The sequence below is a fragment of the Pezoporus occidentalis genome, unplaced genomic scaffold (assembly GCF_034315485.1).
Source record: "Pezoporus occidentalis ecotype Australia unplaced genomic scaffold, CSIRO_AGI_Poc_V1 ctg46, whole genome shotgun sequence".
NCBI lineage: Eukaryota > Metazoa > Chordata > Aves > Psittaciformes > Psittacidae > Pezoporus > Pezoporus occidentalis.
Genome location: NW_026915791.1, coordinates 207945 through 227951, shown reverse-complemented (window position 1 = coordinate 227951; position 20007 = coordinate 207945). Strand labels below are relative to the sequence as shown.

General features: G+C 46.9%; 1 protein-coding gene across 1 annotated transcript; it reads right to left on the bottom strand.

Moving 5' to 3' along the window:
• Nucleotide 1: 1 nt before the first annotated feature.
• On the bottom strand, nucleotides 2–19486 carry CDKL1 (cyclin dependent kinase like 1). The gene is made up of 9 exons (XM_062635587.1): nucleotides 19266–19486; nucleotides 13591–13712; nucleotides 11215–11287; nucleotides 8958–9048; nucleotides 7998–8198; nucleotides 4696–4778; nucleotides 4100–4156; nucleotides 3317–3472; nucleotides 2–2427 (listed from the first exon to the last, which is right to left on the bottom strand). Exons 1-9 carry the CDS (start codon nucleotides 19431–19433, stop codon nucleotides 2320–2322), a joined length of 1059 nt encoding a protein of 352 aa, XP_062491571.1. The 5' UTR covers nucleotides 19434–19486; the 3' UTR covers nucleotides 2–2319.
• Nucleotides 19487–20007: the final 521 nt, after the last annotated feature.

The window sequence follows — 20007 nt, the reverse complement described above, 5'->3', positions numbered from 1 at the left end:
ATGTATTTGATTTCATAGTGTTTATTGTATGTTGCATAAACCAAGTTGTAGACACTACTGTATTTCCAGGTATGGAAATAAGCCCAGATCGCCCAATGCTGCCTCAAAAGCTGTACACAATCTTTTGACAAATTATGCAATTAAGTTTTATTAAGGTTAAACTATATAAACTTAAGCTATATAAACTACATAAGCTTAAACTATTCTCTGATCAACAACAGAGCAGGCAGACTTGTGTGTGTAGTTACTTTATTCCTGGTTTTATAGGAATCTGTTGATACCTCAGTAGTTCTCAAGTATTTTACTGCACAGAAGTTCTTGTGCAAAACAACAGTGGGTAGAAGGTCAGTGTAGTGAAGCAGCAGTGCTGGGCGCGTCCATTCCATGGTGTTGGTGTTGTGGAACGGGAGCTCTTTACTCTGAGAATCTCACCTGGTTTGAATAGCTTAAGGGCCTTTTGTTAAGTGTTCCTCAGGCTTTGATTCACGTCTTTGTTTAAATGAAGTGATCTACAAATAGGCAGTGTAGTCTCCTTGTAAGCACTGAGCTGACAAACAGAACATTGAGGTGTTTATGGAGAAGCAGGGTCTCTCAGATAATGTGTACTTATGGAGAAATGGGGTCTCTTGCATATGCCCTTGCAGACATTTTTTCTGTATGTGGAGCTGGACTAAATGAGCCCTGTGTACCTGTTTAGTTGCATCCATCTCACTCCTGCTAAATAAGACAGTGATTCATCCTCAGGAAGAAGTGGTTTTAGTCAGTTCCTAGCTTTATCGTAAGGGAGGAGGGCAGCAAACAGAAACTCCAAGAAAGCAGATTTCCCAGCAATGCCTCAGACATGACAATCTCTGCATAATTGAGCACCTCTTGTCCCTCATTGCCAGCTTGGCTGCAGAAGGAAATGACTCCAGGCCACGGAAAGGACATTTTGTACTACCTGCATTGTGGGGCTGATTCTTTGTGGCACCTCCCAGCACTGAACAGGCAAGAATGGTGTACCTGTAGCCTGTGCTGCACCGGGCTGGTTCCAGGAGCCCACTGCCAGGCTATCAGCTGCTAATAACAACCTGTGGGTGCTGCAGTGCTTTGCACATACACAGGATTAGATGGCTGAACATCCATGCAGAAAATCCTGCAGTGCCACAGCTTTCTGAGTGTAACCAAAACTACTGAGGCACAAAATGTACGAGATTAAAATACATTAAATTACAACACAAAAGAAAAGGCAGACAGGCACTCTCTGTAAGGATATGGCACCTGTCCCAGTGAAACTGCTTTACCAGTTGTTGAACACAGAACAGTATTGAGGAAAGAAAACACTTTTTGCTCTATGTTTTAAGTAAAAAGAGGATGTTTTGCCCAGTAGTAAAACTTTATGCAGTAAAACACATCCAGTAAATTGGCAAAACTACATTTATTCAAAATCACCACAGTAGTATGTCCTAAGATTACACAAAACCTACAAATCGTTCTAATACATGTTGCTTAGGTAGAATTCCTTCCTGCGTCTGGCCAATGTTATAAATGATATTCATGAATTAGTTTTGACAAAAATGATTTCTGTAACACTACAGGCAATTGATTTTGCTGCTGATGGAAACAGCAAATAAAAATGAGCTCCTAATGCAAGGAAGAAACACACAGGAGAAGCTCTGAAAAGACTAAATAAACAACAGGTTGTATTGTTTCTATGATCTCCTGGTAACAGTGCCCGCTGAGCCTTCCACTAGGTCTGAGTCATTACCAGTACCTTTAATACTGCGTGATCTTTAAATGTGGTAGGAAAGACAGACATCTCTTTAGACCCCTGCTACTTCAGCAGGTTTAGAACTTACTTGACCGGTCAGGCAGCCTCCCACCTCCTCTACTCCCACCAGCAAGGCATTCACAGTTCCTCATGGGATCAGTGACTCCAAAGCAGCGTTACTGCTTTGACACAGCTGGACTCTGATTGCTTTGGCAAGGCTGCAGCTCTGCTGACATGTCTGAAATATGGGGATGAACAGGCAAAAGCTTTTAAACTCACACTGCAAGCACTGGATTGCAGTAATCCTGAACTGGCACACAACCACAAACCAGTACACAACCATGAATTAAAGCAAATTAAATGTATTTTCCTTGGTACGCAGAGCACTGACTAACAGGAGCTTGGAGTTCTCTCTGTGCATCACTTCTGTTACTGACCCAGAGTACGTCACAGACCACTTTTGTGTATGTCCTAACAAGCAGTAATTTTGTTTTCCACCATTATTCCTTTTATAAATTGTGAAATGACTTGAACTTTGATCAGTGAATAGTTTTTAATTTGCCATCCAATTAGATGTTAGGGAAATGATAGTTTGATTTTCTCGTTTTGCAGCAGTACTTCTTGGTGTCCAACGCTGGTAGTACGTTACTACTGGTTAACTGAGGCAGGTACTGTAACTGAAAGAAAAGTTACATAGTGTGTATTTGTTTGAAAGGAGACTAAAGCATGCGTTCTATTTTTTCAAATGGAATATAAGCTATAACTGTATTCATCCTGTAATCCTGTGCTTTTCAAATGAGGAGCTGTGGAGCTGGGCTTCTACAACTGGACCGGAACCAGAACAGCTCATTAAAGCTCTTTCTTTCAGTCATCCAGGGCAGGAAAAATATTACTGTTATATCCCATGCCACAGAATATAGAAGAGGCAAGTCAGTTTGATCCAGGAATTTATACGCTGTAACAGTTCTCCATCCCACACCTCCAAACTCCCTGCTGTCGTGGGGAATGTGGCTCGCAGGAAGACAGAACTGAACGCCTCTCCTCCAGAGGCTGGACCGGAGACTTGGGCTGGCGTCTGGAAAGACTGAACTGGGAAACATATGCTTGGCAGAAACACCCAGTGCATTGTGTAACATCTGGAACTACATAAGGGATCACATCCCATCAGCAGTTACAAACAGAACTGGGCATTTTTGCCATCTTCATAACTTGGAATTCAAAAGCACCAAAAAGATACCAGAGAACTCCAAATTAAACCAGCCACACCAGCCTGTCCAGCTATCCTGCTATTCTTTGTCAGGAATGCACATTCCTGGATAAACCTGATCTTTCACATGATGTGCTGCTTACCCCAGCGACCCAGTGGAGCTGCACACTGAATTTGGTTTGTACTGAGTTACTCTTTAGCCAAGAGGTTAATTTTCTCCTCGGGCTGAAATTAAGATGGGTCCAAGGCAGGAGCTCGCTCTCACCGTTAACTGCCCCCATGAGCCCACCTCCTGCAAGCCCAACAAAGAGAACCCCTCCTCAGGTACAGAACATGAAATAGTACTATGAAAATGTTACCCCTGGCACATGCTTTTGAGTCAGCCGGGTTGGTTTCCGAGCTGCTTTTCCATGTTCTTTGCCCATATCCACTGCTTCCCTAATGCTGTCAAAGTAGGGGTGCTGCAGCAGCTGCTCACAGGTCTGCCTCTCTGCAGGGTCCATACGAAGGCAACTCTTAGAAAAAAGATGAAGTAATGGTTCACATGAAACACCCGTTAAACAGGTCTGCACAATTCCAGCTACTCACCAAGCCAACGACTATTCACACGGGTACAGTTGTTAATATTTTTCTTAATGGATTCTAAGAGTGGCTTTCCAGAGTCAGCACAAGGCATGCAAAGCAGCCAATACCCAACAACTGCCATAAGGCAGTAGCAGAAATTGCAGCTAGAGGGACAGTTGCAATTGAATGGTGTAGCAAACTTCTACAAACAGTTCAGCCCACAACCTTCATTTGAACTGAACAACTTTCTTAAGCAGGGGACTCCACTATGGCACTAGCCCTGTTGTGCCAGTGTGCAGCGTAGCCAGGACTGTCCACAACTGCACCTTCTTGTTAATGTCTCCATCCTCACAGTTTCCATTCACTGCATCCTACTAAGGGAATAATATGTTTTCCACCTCCATGGTAAAAAGGAGTGGATTAAAAGTCCTCTCCAAATCCCCTGCAGCTCTGCTTTAAAATTAATTTCTGATAATTCAGTAGCTGACTCTCAAACCATTTACCAGCTGATAAGCAAAACCAGGCTGCATTTGCTAAGTCTTGGTGCAAAGCTCCTCCATGAGTGGTAGTTTTCTTACCTTCATGAGAGCTAGAGCAGAATATGAAATATGAGGGAATTTCATTTCTAACGGCTCCTGGAGAGAAAACAAGAGTGAGTGTACTCAGGTTAGCCAGCTTTGAATTCATCAGGGTACAGAGAATCAGCTTTCCACAGCAACGTGACCTGTACCTCACAAAACATGTCTCTCACTTCATGCACTTAGAGGAATGCTACTGGCATTACTGAGGATGGGTAGGCTGGCTGCTGTGCCACCAGAACCAGGGCAAGGAGCAGAGATTAAGCATTTCTGACTGCTTTTACATAGGATATTTGTTAAAATGTCATGAGAGGGGTTCAGCCACCTCCAAATACTCTGGTGTACATTGGCAAAGTAGAGGGCAAAACTTCTGGATAGGGAAAAAATTCTGTGCAGCAAATGACTGGTCACACTGAGCAAGCGAGGCTTTTCCAGCTCTGATTCCAAAGCAGACAGCATGTGTACTCTGGGTAGAAAGAGGCAGGAACACTTCTCTGTCTGAACACTTCATCTCTTTAGCACTACTCAGACTGCTGGTTAGCACTGCACATAGATTGCTTAGGCTCAAGGGAAGTGTGTCTGGAGAGAGCTCTTACCATGCTTTCCGGGTCTGGAATTATTATCCCATTGAAGAACTGGTTGGTGCTGAACACTTGCCGGTGCCTGGGAATAAGATCCCCTTTGACCAAGAATGAAAGTAAAAAAGCAAAGTTGGATTAATTTGCTAGTTTTACAGACCCTGCATTGAACAAGCTGACAAGGCTGACACCATCCGAGAGAATGTCTGAAGACATGGAATAACATCAAGTGAGCTGATGAAACCTTCTTTTGCAAAAACTAATGTCCACCTCTAACACTGGTGATCCCACAGCTGTGTGACTGTGCTGAAGGAAAGCCAGGGCCACATAGCTCCAGCTGCCCATGGTCACAGCTGCCCAGGACCTTGTGCTGTGAACAACTCAAAGAAATTCGGCTGGTGGGAGGACGTTTTGCAGCAGCAGTACCCAGCTACCATGCACTGGTGAGAAACTCAACATGATCTGGCAGTGTGCGCTTGCAGCCCAGAAAGCTGACTGTGTTCTGGGCTGCATCACCAGCAGCATGGCCAGCAAGCTGAGGGAGGGGATTCTCCCCCTCTACTTCATGTCTGTGAGACCCCACCTGCAGTCCTGCATCCAGCTGTGGGTCCACAGGGTAAGAAGTATGTGGACCTGCTGGAGTGAGTCCAGAGGAGGTCATGAAGGTGTTCAGAAGGCTGGAGCACCTCAGCTCTGGAGACAGGCTGAGAGCTGGGGCTGTTCAGCCTGGAGAAGAGAGGGTTCTCTCCAAGGAGACCTTAGAGCAGCTTCCAGTACCTAAAGGGGCTGACAAGAAGCTGGAGAGGTACTTCTGACAAGGGTCTGTTAGGGACAGGACAAGGGGGAATGGCTTTAAACTGACAGAGAGCAGATTTAGATTAGATATTAGGGAGAAGTTCTTCCCTGTGAGGATGGTGAGGCACTGGCATAGGTTGCCCAGAGAAGCTGTGGCTGCCCCATCCCTGGCAGTGTTAAAGGCCAGGTTGGACAGCGCTTGGAGCAGCCTGTTCTAGTGGAAGGTGTCTCTGCCCATGGCAGGGGGTTGTAACTGGATGACCTTTAAGGTCCCTTTCAACCCAAACCATTCTAAGATTCTATGATCTTCCAGGCTCTGTGTTGTGTGGCAAAGTGGCTTTTATGAACTGCGGCCACTATACCTGGGGGCCTAAAAAATACATATTTCTATGTATCTCCCCATGCCAAACACCTGATCTGATCCTATCACTGCATTATCTGGGTAACTGCAAATTTGGATTTGCACTAGCAAGAAGACCCCTTGGTAAAACACCAGGGAATGAGGTGGGCAAGGCACTAAGTTGCATAAACATGTCTGCTCTGTGCCAGCTCCTGGATCTCCACTCTGTGCTGACTGAACTCTGGATGTGTGTATCAGTGAACAGGAGAACATGTTTCAGCATCATAGCTAGAGGGTGCTGTGCAAACACCTACGAGGATCTGAAACTCCAGCCATGGCACATCACCCAGCTTCAGCCAGGGATCCTTCCCAAAGTATTAAGCAGGATCAGACCAGCAGCTACCTCCCCTGCTCACATCAGACATGATGGACCAACCCTGGGCTCTGATGAGCAACTGGCAGGAGCCACTGTTTGTTTTGGAGGTGGCTGTCTGGCAGCGTGAGCAGCATTGTTGATGTGCTCTCTTGGAGGGAGGGTGAGGCAAGCTCTGCTGGCCTGCTCTCCATGCCAATGCTGTGTTTCAGCATTTTCAAAGGCAAAGGGTTCCCAAGAGGCAGCCTGTCTGCATAAACAGTTGTTGCTTCTCTGACTGCTGGAAGGGGACAGGCTAACCACAAGTGTTCTCACTTCATTAAAATTTAACTCATATTGGGTGAAATTATTTCTCTACACTCCTGAGGATGTTGTATAGAAAAGAGATTAAATGTAGCACCAACAGGAACAAGCTGTAGCTTTTTCCCAGCACAGCTTCATGTCTCTTTCTCAAAGCTTAGAGCAGCTCAGAGCAAGCTAAACGTTAAAATCAAACCTGTAACAAAAGAGCAGTACACCAGCCAAACTACCATAATTACACAGCTTTGGCCAAGGAGCTTTTCTCTGTAAATGCTGCCTCAGTCTGTCACCTGGATCAAAAGGGAATTTCTTCTGGCCGAAACCCTATCATTAAAAATAAATGATAACTTACTTAACACTGGCAGAAATGTATTCTGGAGGATGAAGCAATCAACGTTGAACTGCTTTTCCAGCTAAGGAGCTTTTCCATTTAAAGCCATTAGTCACCTTTATGGTTTTATAAACTGCTCAGCAAAACCTACCATTTTCAGTTCATTTCAACAAATTTCAACTAAAAGTGAGGAGTTGTTCCTTTCCACCTCAGACATCAGATGTTACACACCAAGGTCAAACTCAATCAATGAGACAAGATTAATTTAAGTGTCATACAGATAATGGCTCTTTTATTTAACCCCTGTTCCAAATATGGAGCAACTCCTAAAATTCCTTGGTGAATAAAGACAAAGGGAACAGACAAATTTCAGTGTTCACACTCTCTTTCCCAAGCACACAGCTATCCGCAGGCACTGGCAATGTTTATGAGACCTCCAAAGCTGTGATAAACTAAATCCAACTATTTGTTATCTAGAGGCAGGGACTGCTTTGCTTGGTACCAAACCCTGAAAAATACCTGGATCTTTCTCACCTTTATGCAAAACATCCCTGGTCCTTTCTGATACAGGCACCCCACTTTTCTATCTGTGTGGGGACAGCTGAAGATGGGCAGGACAGCAGCAGAGATGGTTGTTCCTATGCCACCTGTGCAGGGGCTGGCCTTGTGCTCCTCACACCCTGTACCACCCCAAAAGAGCAAGAGAGGCATCTCATGGTCACCCAACACATCTTACATCTTTCTTAAACCACCAGGCTCCAGAGCCAGCTTCCCAGAGACCACCACTGCTACAGAGAGTAGAAGGATGGTCTTGGGCAGTTTGCAGGCAATGATCCTACTTACACAACCCTGTCCATTTTAGCCACAGTCTGGCACTGCTGGCTCACACAAGCTGAAGCCACAGATCTGTTTCTGAAGAACAGTCAACACCCACATAGATGCCAACTTTGTTTCCCCTGGACCTGCAGCAGCACCTGTCACTCCAACTACACAATCTCCTAACAAGATGTACACATGTAAGTCATGCCAGTAAAACCCAGCTCTTATAAAAAAGGAGAGATCCACTGGGTAAATTCACCTCCTGGCTAAACCTGATTTCCACCACAGGGGACAGTCCTCCAGGCAAGCTGTAGTCCTGCCAAAGGCATCAGGAAGGCCAAGGCTCTGACCAGGACACTTACCTAGGGTTCTCCGGATGAGGTACAGCTGGTCAACGTCAGACTTGCCAGGCCACAGGGGGACCCCAGACAACAACTCTGCAAAGACGCAACCTATTGCCCACACGTCTACAGGAGGTCCGTACTGGTTGTCTCCCACAAGTAACTCCGGAGAGCGGTACCACCTGGTAGCCACATAGTCTGTGTAATAATCACTCGGACCAGCTAGGTTGGGGTCAGGAAGGAGAGAAATAAACAGGAATATAGGATCAGAACAATGAAGATGAGCAGCTATAAGTCGTTACACATGTTGGGGCACCTCCTGGGCAGGCAATAGCTACAGGAACAGAATGAGTCACTGGCCACTAGCAAAACCTAACTTTGGAAACACTTCAGATATGGCAAAAATCAAGACCGTATTTTTCTCCCAGTGAAAATACGCAGAGCTCCACAGCAGGGCCCTGCATCAGCCAGTGGTCAGTTCTCAGAGCCCACGTGATTTGTTTGAACAAGAGCTAAAAAAACCCAGATTAGGGGGTTTATTTACCATGGAAAATGTGAGACCATTGTTTGCAGAGACAGTGCCTTCTGCCAGAGGGGCTCCTCCTGCCAGGGAACTCCAGCTGTGTCTCCAGCATTGCATAAACAACGGCTGGGCAGCTCCAAGATGCCCAAGGCCAACTTCCACCTACCAGTGTCAGCACCACCAGCAGTTCAGCTGCACCAGCAGGGAGCTCAGGCCAAGTTTGTTTACAGAGGCACTTGGTATCCCAGTGCCTGGGCTAGCTCCCTTTAAACTGGTTTGTGGATCTCTTCCTGCCCTTTAGCAGAGCTTCTCTATGAAAACATGCCAGCCTTTATACAGGATGATTTATACATGCATCAAAGACAAGTTAGTCTTTACTGATGTTTGGAAGCCTGATCCTACACTTTCTTTGAGCTTTCAAGTGTTAACAACCTGTATAAGTAGCATGTGGCACTCACTCAGTATGCGAGCAAATCCAAAGTCACAAAGTTTGATGACCGAGTGCTTTGTTATCAAGATGTTTTCTGGCTTTACATCTCGGTGGATGCACTGGAAATGGAAAAAACCCCAAGGTTAGAAGCAAGTCTTTAACCTGGCCATCAGATAAAGAACCTCTTAATTCAGCTGCACAGCCCTTGCACATTGTGCTGGGCAATCATTCCTGCTGAAAGAGAAGACGGAAGGATTTCTTAATAGCAGCTAAAGCTACGTCCTGCTGAGCAGGATGATTACCCTGACTATACCCCACCTTTGGGATGAGACACTACAGGCTCCCAGGTCCAACTGCATAGCTCTGTATCACTTGGACAACACCAAGTCAGCTCCCCAGAACTAGCTGGGAATCTGCTAGAAGGAGGAGCGAGGTTTGCATAACAAGGATTGTTGTTAACCTGGCTCTCTGCAAATGCAACTCACTTGAAACAGCTATGTGAAACACACTCCTAAAAAAGGGACTTGGGTTTACAAATATGTAAGGAGATCCTAATGAGAGGTGTTTAGGTCCTTTAGGATCTTGGACAAGTCCATGACCTGTATTTACTGATAATCTAGTAGACAAGCAAGTGATTTTGCTGGCAAAACTTACAGATGAGATGAAGGCTACCTTTTATATATGGGACTTTATCTATCCTTGCAGATGCCAGAGCATGCCTGGTATTCCTTCTACGCAGCACAGGTGAGACACATCCAGAGTTCTGTGTCCAGCTTTGGGATCCTCAGTAGGAGGAAAATGTGGGCATACTGGAGTCACTCCAGTGAAGGGCCACTAAAATGATTCAGGGATTGAGGTATCTGGTATTTAAGGAGAGGATGAGCGAGATGGGACCATCATTCATTCAACATGGAGAAGAGAAGGCTCAGGGGGGATCTTAATCAATGTGCATAAATACCTGATTGGAAGAAGTAAAGAAAACCAGGCTGTCCAAAGAGTCTGTGGAGCCTCCATCCTTGGAGGTACTTGAACCCTGACTGGAAAAATCTCTGAGCGGCCTGCGCTGGCTGCCCAGCTTGAGAAGGGGGTGTGGATGAGATGATCTCCAGAGGTCCCTTCCAACATCAGCAATTCTGTGATTCCTGGGAGGTTGACCTTGCCTGCTGAAGGTTCACAACAACTGAATTGGGGCTTGGCAAAGAGTTTCTATTGATCAAACTAGCAGCAACCTTAATTTCTTCTGCCAATTTACAAAAGGTGTTTTCTACTGAAATCACCAGGGTCTAGCTCACGTTGTCTCTCCCCTACCATCACCTCAGCTCAAACACATCGGACTTTTCCTAGCTAAGCTGGTAGATTACTGTGTCTCCTCCTGAGGACTGAAATGCTGCATGTTACACCGGTGTCATGGAGTTCCAAAAAAGGCAGCTGCATAAAACTTCATTACCTGTGATCTACAGCTGGTCAGACTGCAGCATCTCATTGTTCCCTCTGCTTTAAAACTCCATTAAATCTTTCAGACTGAGTGGGAGAATAGAAAAAAGAAGCGAAACAACAGATCTTGGAAGCAAGACAGACCTATGGCCAAGTTCCTGTGGTTCAACTGGACATAATTCTCCCAGCAAAGACAAAACACCCATTCCAGACCGATCTCCTGCTCGACTCTTAAATCTCACACATTGGAAAATAAACAAAACCAAAGACAATTACAACTAAGTTTGCCTACAGAACTTCTACAAAAGTCTCCTTTCTTTCCCTGCTTCTTAAAGAATCCCTACTGCTTTCTATGAAGTATGTGTCACTCACAGAACACTCACCTCCCTCCAGAAAGCAGAAGAGGGGTTGTAAAACTGGTTTATTGAATCTAATATTTGTAACTTTTTTAGCTGGTGTCATGATTCAATACCTATGACTATCAACAGAAGGGCTTTTTGTGAAATCACCAGGACTTTGCTCAGGTCTCAGCTGATGAGATGTTAAGCCAGATTTCTAAATGTCAGTGGCACTGGGAACACAAAGGGATATATACCTGCTCAGCCTGGAAGCTTATCCAAGGTCATTAGTGCAAATCATTCCTTGACAGCAAACCCAAGGGACCTGCGTGATAGGGAATGCAGCTGTTGCGGGTATACACCAGTATTTCAGATACATGTTTCTTGTTGAAAACAGGAAATTTCATCTGACTTCATCCCATGAAAACCATGTCATGAGGAAAACAGCAACAGAATCTCCATTCCTCCAAGGCCACATTTACAGCAATCAGTAGTGCTGTTTAGGGGACTTACATTGTGTTTATGGCAGAAGTTCACAGCTTGGAGGGTCTGCCAGATTATGCTCTTCACTAGATGTTCCGGCACCCTGTTTTTAAAAAAGCACATTTTTATTTTGGCCATTAAAAATAACTTCACTGTTGCAGGAAAAAGGAAGTAGAGGCCTTTTGAGTGCTAACACTGCACAGGATTCTGTGACCAAAACCATCAGGATCAGGTCAGAAAACTTAGAGGAAAAACACTAGGCACATTTTCTTGCTATAAGTAAGTTATAAGAAACACATAATAACCCTCAGTTTGTTGATCTTCCAGTGCAGCTAACCTGTCATGCTGGGCGGCTGGTGGTGAAGCCTGTTTGTACCTTTTACCAGGTTTCAGAGCTGAGGCTGAGGTGCATCCCTGCACAAAGCAACGCTCTCCTCTGAGACTGCCCTTCAAGCATCACAGGAGCGTCAAAAGGAATGTCAATACCACTTCCAAATCCAGTCAGTGCAACAAGATAGAAGGATTTATGTCAGGTAAGAGCATGCCAGCAGGTCTGGTACCACTCAATCACAGCCAGCATGAAGTCTGCCAGCTGATGACCACACATCAACACATGAAAGTCGGTGTCAAATCCTGCCTTGTGGCTGTGCTTAGCAGCCATGCTTCCTGGCAATCCCAAAACACCAGCAAGCATTTCTGCCTCTGCAGCTGCTCAGAGTTGGAAGTGGTGAAATATCCGGGGTATAAACGCACGACTTGCAATGCTGTCATGTCACTGATTGTCCAGAGAGGAGAGGTGACCAAAATGGGATGGGGAAGGATGTTCCTACAAGAGTATAAAGCTCTACTTCTGTTTGCATCTCCTCTTCTTCCCTCCAGCAGCTGGCAAACACTTCAGAGAAAGAAAACTCTGCGAAAGATCCAGCCTCCTCTCCTCTCTTTCAATTACTGTGCAACAGTTCTTAAACTTTCTTGTCAGCCTGTAAGCATCTTTAACAACCTCAGGAAAGGAAGAAGTGACAATCTTGGCACTTCCAAACTCAAATACCATTTTATTTCATGTATTTAATGCTGAAAAGCTTCTGATTCATCACAAATTAAAAACAAAAAAATATCCAAAAGAATTTGCAGGAATTCTGGGTTTTTCTGTAAGGCACCTTCTGCTGACAGCACTGAAGGTCTTGCTCTGACAGTGCTGGTGCAATGCTGGAGTTTCCTTGCAGAAACATCCCAGAGCACCCTGAAAGTACTGTGCTGACAGCCTGACAAGGGGATGAAGTTGGTCAAATAACCTGGGAACATGATGCAAAGAGGTCTGTGCCCACCTACCTTAATCCTGACCACAAAACACTTGACCATCTGCCATAGCAAAGATCAAAAGCAAAGTATGCAACCAGGTGTTACATGTTCATTCACACTGGAGTTGTTCTGATGAACAGAAAGTAAATGTGAAGTATTTTCTCCAAAGAGGGTTATCCACCCTCTCTTCAGATTCCACGTGAACAGGTTCAAACTGTGATGAAAGTTGCTCATCAGCTCACAAAGACATTACCTATCAGTGTGCTCCATTCTCCTTCTATAGCTCCCCATAAGGAAGAAAGAGAATAACAGGCTCTGTTTACTCAACCCCCAGTTAGTCTCCTGCAGGCAATTCATTTATCTCCAGGCCTGTAAAATGATTTGTGAACTTCTGCTTAGCATTTCCATAGCACCAAGTCACTATGAATAATTAGGGACAATTTATTAAGTGGGAGTATCATTTATAATGTGTGAAAAGAACAAACCCTGTCCTGGAGAATGTTCCTTCTGCCCATGTAGCTCACACTGTGTGCAAGCACCTGTTAAAGAAGAGGGTATCTGACCAGGGAGTCCACTGAGGCTGTGCAGAGAGTTGCAGGCACAGCTTCTCGTGACTCCTGCCACCAACTTACTCCTTACCACTGCAGCATCACTAGAAGTCACTGGTCTGTCATACAGATCATCAGTGACATTGCTACAGACTTGTATATTTGGGTGCTCAGTGACACTCCCCCTATGCCCACAGCCCACATGGACGTGCAACACACTAGGGGGAATGCCCACCTCCCACAGCAGCCCTAACCTCTTTGCAGTGAGACACAGGATGCTCCCAAGCCATTTGGGTTTGCTGCTGCCAAGCCAGCCAAAGAGCACCCAAACACTCAGGCTCAATGCTCCAGTCTCCTTGGTGAGCAACACGCAGAGGCTCATACACAATTCGTTTGGACATCATTGCTACATCACAGGAACAAAGCAAGTCCGGGGCACTGGGCTGGGAAACCTCTCCTGTACTTAATGAAATTCCTCTGAAAACTCTGCAGAGCAGCAACACCATAGACACCCCTTAATCTTTTGTTCAAAGCTCCCAGTGAGAAACAGGCCACTCACCCCTGGGGGTGCTTGTCCAGCTCATGGAGAACTGTGTGGTCGCAGTATTCGAAGACCAGATGCAGCCTGCGTTTCCTCCTGAACACTTCCAGCAGGTTCACCAGATTGGGGTGTTTCAGTTGCTGTAACACACAGTGGATGGAGTGGTTAGTTACTGCACAGGGGAGTGGGGTAAAGAGGTGGGACAGTGCTTTTGCCCCCAAGGGTCTCAATTTCTTAAGCTGAAACCTTCTATGCAAGCACAAGACAACATGAAGAAGCAGCTCAGCTATAGCTCAGCCTGTGGTGTAGTTATTTTAGGAACTGACTGTGGGTAACAAGTCAGCTTGGCTTCAGTGAGTGCCCCTTAGAAAAGATGCTCATAGATACAGAATTCATCATGGTGCCTACAGCTATTCCAGCAGCACCTTTCATTGTATATGCAGCCCCCGACTGCACCACAATGAAGAGCAGCTCTCCCTGGAGAACAGCTTGTGAAATCACACATGTAAGAGCCTGTAGCAGGCTAACATAAGTTTAGGAGAAACCAAGAGCTCCTCTAGTAAGTGTAAGTAAAGCAGATGGGCTCAGCTTCACCTACTTATTGTCAGAATCTGGGAGGGTTAATTAGGAGAATTTTTATTGCTGCTCCCTCCTTTCCCTTTTAATCTGCTTCATGTGCTCATACCAAGGCTTCCTCTCCTGGGGAGCTGAGACAGCTTCTTCCCACACACAAAGACTGAGCACAGCATGGTTGTTCAAACACACCTTGGAAGAGGTGAGGGTGGACATTACTGAAGCTTCTAATTTCCTGTTCTTTTACCCACATTTTGAGGGAGTGCTGGGAGAGGGCCTGAATCAAGGGGCATAACATTGTGCTCGGAAAAGAAAACAAACAAAAGCCAGACCCAGCTGAGGAATGCTATTTCTTTTCTGATGACTCATGGAACCATCCCCTCTGCTTGCAGGGACCTGTATCCACCAGTGCTTTGCCTGACCAAGGCTTAGAATAAACATGTTTCTAAGCAAGAAGGCTGGAAAGGGCATTGCCTAGGAGTTACGCTAATGCCACTTTCTAATGTGCCTGTGAGACATCTGGGAAAGCCTGCAAAGTGGAAGGAAGAGGAGAGTCAAAACTAGAGAAAACTGTAAGGGGTACCAACTGAGGAATGCAGCTGTTTGGAGAAGCACCCAGTTAACCGCAAGGAGCTCTGAAATCCACAACTTGAATCCTGAGGTTAACCAGTGAGCTTGAGTAAAAGAGCAGGTCAGTAGAAAACCCCACCATACCTCATTGCCAGTCTGTCACGACAGTAGGGACATGACAGGGGCCATTTCAGTGCTCCAGTGGGCACTGTGGGACCCTTTGCAAAATGTAATTTTCTCCAAGCATGTCACTATAAAAGCCTCTTGAAAAGAGAGACCTTTCAGGGAGCTCACTGCTTCTGGGGGACATCATACTGAACCCAAACTACACTAAGCCCATATGCCAACACCACACAGCATCCCTGGTAGTGTACAGGTGGCTATTCCAGTCCTGCAAACCAGCAGCAAGGAACTGGTCTGTCTAAACAGCATCTCTTAACTACATACGTTGCTTGTTCCTTCAATTCTGCTCACACTGTGTAAAGCACCTGCCAAGATCAAAGACCTTCACACCCATCTGGATCAAATCTAGGTCACAACCAAGACCTTCCGAGTACTTCTTCAGTCCTCTGTGGTATTTTTACACTGAGTGCCTTCCCTCTCTAGCACAAGGTACCCAACAGTGTCAGCAGGGACTGACCTTCAGTGTAACCTTCTCTGTCCTGACCATGTCTCCTGACCTCACATAATGGATGGACTTCTCTGCATACCCTCAGTTCCTATGGCAAGGCTGCTAAGCCACAAGGGAGGAGGCTTGTAACACTTCTCAAACTTTCCTATCTACCTAGTAGTATCTCTATTCTCACCACTTCCTTATTCACTTCAAAAAAGATGAACAGAGAACAGCCTGCAAGCCTGCTGAAAATTCCAGCAATGATAGCAATTCTCCCAGGAATTGTGTGCATGCCATGCTACCTAGCCTGTTAAGCATATTCACATAGAACAAAGTACCTACTTACCACGTGCACATTAGAGAAAGCCCAGTCTACCAGTTCAGACTCCCCCACAGAAGTCAGAATGCTGCTGTGGCTCTGAATGCCCAGACCAGCAGCTCCTGATACACTGCATAATGCAGAGCCTTCCTTTTCCATGCATTCGGCGTGTTGCCATATTATGTTCTCAGATCAGTGATAACTGATCAGAGATACCCGAGAGCAAGCTGGGCCTCCATCAACTATGCTGCGCAACAGGCACCTGATTCCTCTGCTACCCTCAGCAGATCTGGCTGCCAGGATGGACAAACTGCTGGGCACAGAAAGCCTGCCAGCAGGAGGGAAACAGAGGAGATAAACCCTGCAGTGCTTACATTCCACTTTCAGAGAGAGGTGAGGATTGTACAGCAAGAAGAAAGTTAAATCAACAGTAACAGATTGAGATCTCTGGAAAACCTCTGTCAGTTACAGGCTGGTTGTATGGGTCAGGCTTCAGAACATGCTGTGCTTGGGAGCATGACTGTGCTGGCTATCAGGACATGTGTGTGGAGTGCGGTTTATGGAGAGAGTAAGCCTGGACTTGGAAGCACACGGCTCTCCAGGCATTTGGGTTCACTGGGCTGGGCCAGCATCTCTTCTGCAGGCAAGCATGCACACAAAGCCACTGTTATCCTAACAATGTCCCTGTCAGGTAGAGAGGTGTTTCAGAGAGCAGTTTCTAAGGCTACCAAAGCTGCCAGTGGCTGGTTGCTGGCAGCACTAGGATGAGCATCCCCTCCCTGTCCCCCGCTTGGGTGACAAGACCACATGTCACCTTCCACAAAAACGTCAGATGTCTGACATGGGCTTTCCCCCAAAACTTATAAATTCTCCCATGCTAGGCTAATAGGGATTATTTTCTATTTTCTATATGCACGCAGCTTTGCATTGCATTTTTCTCTCATCTTCTTTGCAATGTCAAAGCTAAAAACTATCAGCTGGGGAACCAACACCCTTCTAGAAACAGCAGCAGTGATGGGGGAACACACAGACTTGCTGTTTTCACATATTTCTGGCCTTTCCTATGGAATCAGGATCACGCAGGGTGCTTCAAGACTCTGCATACCACCACGCTCTCCCACCCCACCTCCCATGGCTCCCAGGGCCATCAAAAGTCCCTTATCTATAAGGTGTTTACTATGTAGAATAATAATTTATAAGGCCTTACAATTTTGCTGATGAAACACAGTCTCTCTACGTCTTGACAAACACTTGTTGCCTAAGACAGGAAATACCTCAACAACCAAACAAACAAACTGTTACTATTTACAGAGGAAAAGTTGAAAAGCTACTCAAGCAGGTCTGCACTTGTTAAAATCAACAGTGCCCTGACACTGATCCTGCCATGGCAGCAGTGTCAACTTTGGACCCTGAAGGAAGATGCACTTATCATCTGCATTAAAAGTGACTTCTGCAATTATTTTCCTTTATGATCTTTAATATAATTTACATCTTAATGCATCTCCAGCCTTGTTTAATAAAGCTACTTGTCATCTGTTTGCTTCAGATGGGAGAAAAACACAGACTGCTTCTTCCCAAAATCCAACTGAAAAATAAATATGCCTTTTTTTCCTGGATGACAGCTCTTCTAGGGTGCCCCCTAGGCTTATTTTGCCTGTTTTTGCAGTGAGTAAAGAATCAGGCCTTCATATTCCTTTAGCAATAACATTTATACCACTTGTTTATACATAAATGCGCTATAAAAGTCAAGCACAAAGAGATTTTTGGAAAAGAAATACAAGAAATATTGTAACCTGTTGAAATCTTGTGTTTAATTGCAAATCTGAAAGCATTGGTTCCCAGGAAGCCAGTGAAGCTAACTCGAGGGAAGGGAACACTGAGTGCAACGAGAATCAACTGATGCTATGCAAATACCAACAAGCAGTGAAGTCTGCGAACATTGTGCAGAAATCAGAGAACTATGAATTTTGGGAAAGAAATTCTAAATAAAATGGAACATATTTCCCTGTGAATTTCTGTCAGGTTTTGTTAACTCCAAAATCCTAAATCATTGACTGTCTACAAGCATGCACTGTGTTTAATCTGAATGCCACTTTTCTTGTAAAAAGGACTCCTACTGGAAGCCATTATTTTAGAATGTATAATAAACCAACATGCTGCCAATATGGTTCTTTAATCAGTGTTTTAAAGCTATGGCTCTTCTGCAAGGAAAAGAGAAAGCTGGAGATGGAGAGATGATGGAGGTGTAGAGTACCCTGGAGAAAAGGGAACAACTCTCCATTTCTTGGAATACACAACTGAGGGTACCATGGGCCATCAGCAAGTTTATAACAAATATAAAGATATTTTTTCACAAGACATTCCTAAAGTTGCGGCACTCACTGCCTCAGGAAACCATGGAGACCAAATGAATACACCAGTTCAAAAAGAGATGGAACAAACTCCAGTTTATGAATGTCTGGTAAGCATGAAGCAATGGGTACAGCCTCTGGATCTAGAAACTTCACCTGAAAAACACGTCTATGAAAGGAAATCTTACCCCATCCTCTCCCTCTTTCTCCCAGGTTTCTCCTCATTTCTGCATGCTTGATGGACTTTGGCTCTAACTTACTGCAAATGTCCTCATGCTTTTATTTTACCAGAAAAATAAACACAGAGGCTGAATAAGTAACCCATTTCTATGTGAGGTAAGTCCTCAGAGGAAAGTCAGGAAATGATTAGCCAAGACAAGGTGCTGCCATGGTTCACAGGTGCAGGTTCTACAGCTGCTTCCATGTAAGCTGAAAAACTCTGAGCCTACACAGCCCCTGACATTCAGTACATGGCTGGATAACTGCCTGCATGTCAGGGTCTGACACTGAAGATTCCCCCACAACCAGGGGCTGAAGAAGTGTGTTAGAGGAGCTGGGGCAGATTTATAAAGAGCTAGGAGAGCTGTGCCCCATGGCTGTCCCCTACCTCATGCTATCCGGGATCACTTTTTGTTCACATACTTTACCAGAGCTTCAACAGTCCCCCTGTCTGGTGCCGACAGCGCACTGAGGGCAGAGCTGTGCCTGCACCGGCCAGGACATCGCTGCCTGCATGGGGGACAGAGCCCAGCTCAAGAGGGCACAGTGATGACTTTGCTGGTGCTCCCGCACCCGCGCAGAGGTCGGCCGGCAACTCGCTCTCTGCAGCGTCCCAGCTCCCACCTGCACCCATTCTCTGATCTGTGACATCGTGGGCTGCGGAGGATCACCTCCGTCCCGAGGCATGTCCGTCCCTGGCCAGAACGGTCAGACTCTCACCGGCACTGCCTTTCTGCCAGAGAAACGGACAGACTTGGGCGCTTCACATACCGCTCCCTCACATCCCGCCTCCTCGCTTCACCCCTTACGACGCCCCGTCTCTTCATGGCTGCTCTCACGGCCCTTCTCACGATGAGCTTCCTCCCTCACACCCGCTCCCGGGCAGCATCCTCAGGAACGCCGGCCGCGATGGCGGGGAACAGTCCACCGCCGCCACACCGGGAGCAGTGCCGTTCGCTGCGGAGCCCACCCTCCCCAGCCGTCCCCGGGGCGGATGACGCGAGGGGCTCGGAGAGCCAGCGGGGCCGGGGGCCCGTCTGCCGCCCACCTTCAGCATGCGGATCTCCCGCAGGGCGATCTTCCTGATGACTGGGTCCTCCTCGGACTCCAGGAACTTCTTGATGGCCACGATCTGCCCGGTGTCCTTGTTGCGGCATTTGAAGACGACGCCGTAGGAGCCCTCCCCGACCTTGCCCAGCTTCTCGTACCGCTCCATGGTGCAGTGCCGGCGCGGCGCCGCAGCTTCCTCGCCTCTGCGGGCCCAACTGTGGGCCCAACAGCGGCCCCCGCGGCCACCGTTACCCCAGCGGCGCGGACAACGGCCCCGCCCGCCCTCCGCCAGCGCTGTGGCTGGGGCGGGCCCTGAGGGAGCGGGGGGGCCCGCGGGCGAGTGTCGGCGTGTGTCCCCGGGACGCTGAGGGGAGCGGGGGAGGAACCGCCCTGGGGACCACAAACCCAGGAAGGAGCGGGCCATGGCCGCTCTCGGGGACACCGGAGTCCCCCGCCTCCCTCAGGCCTCGTGTCCCACAACTCCATTCTGCCTTCGCCCCCCCCTCAGCGCTCCCCAGTTTCACAGCAGCCGCTGCTTTTTACTGATCGCCCTGGAGGTTGGGGGGAAGAGGGAACACCTCCCCAAAGCGGGCAGCACCCGCACTCTCCTGTAGCGGCCTCCGAGGGTCAGCACCCGCTCCACAGCGAGGCCTGGCTGCCGCACAGGTAAGGGGTGGCCTGTTTGGGAAGCACAGGCATCCTGTGGGGCGCTGCCACAGCGACGTTCCAGCTCCACGGTT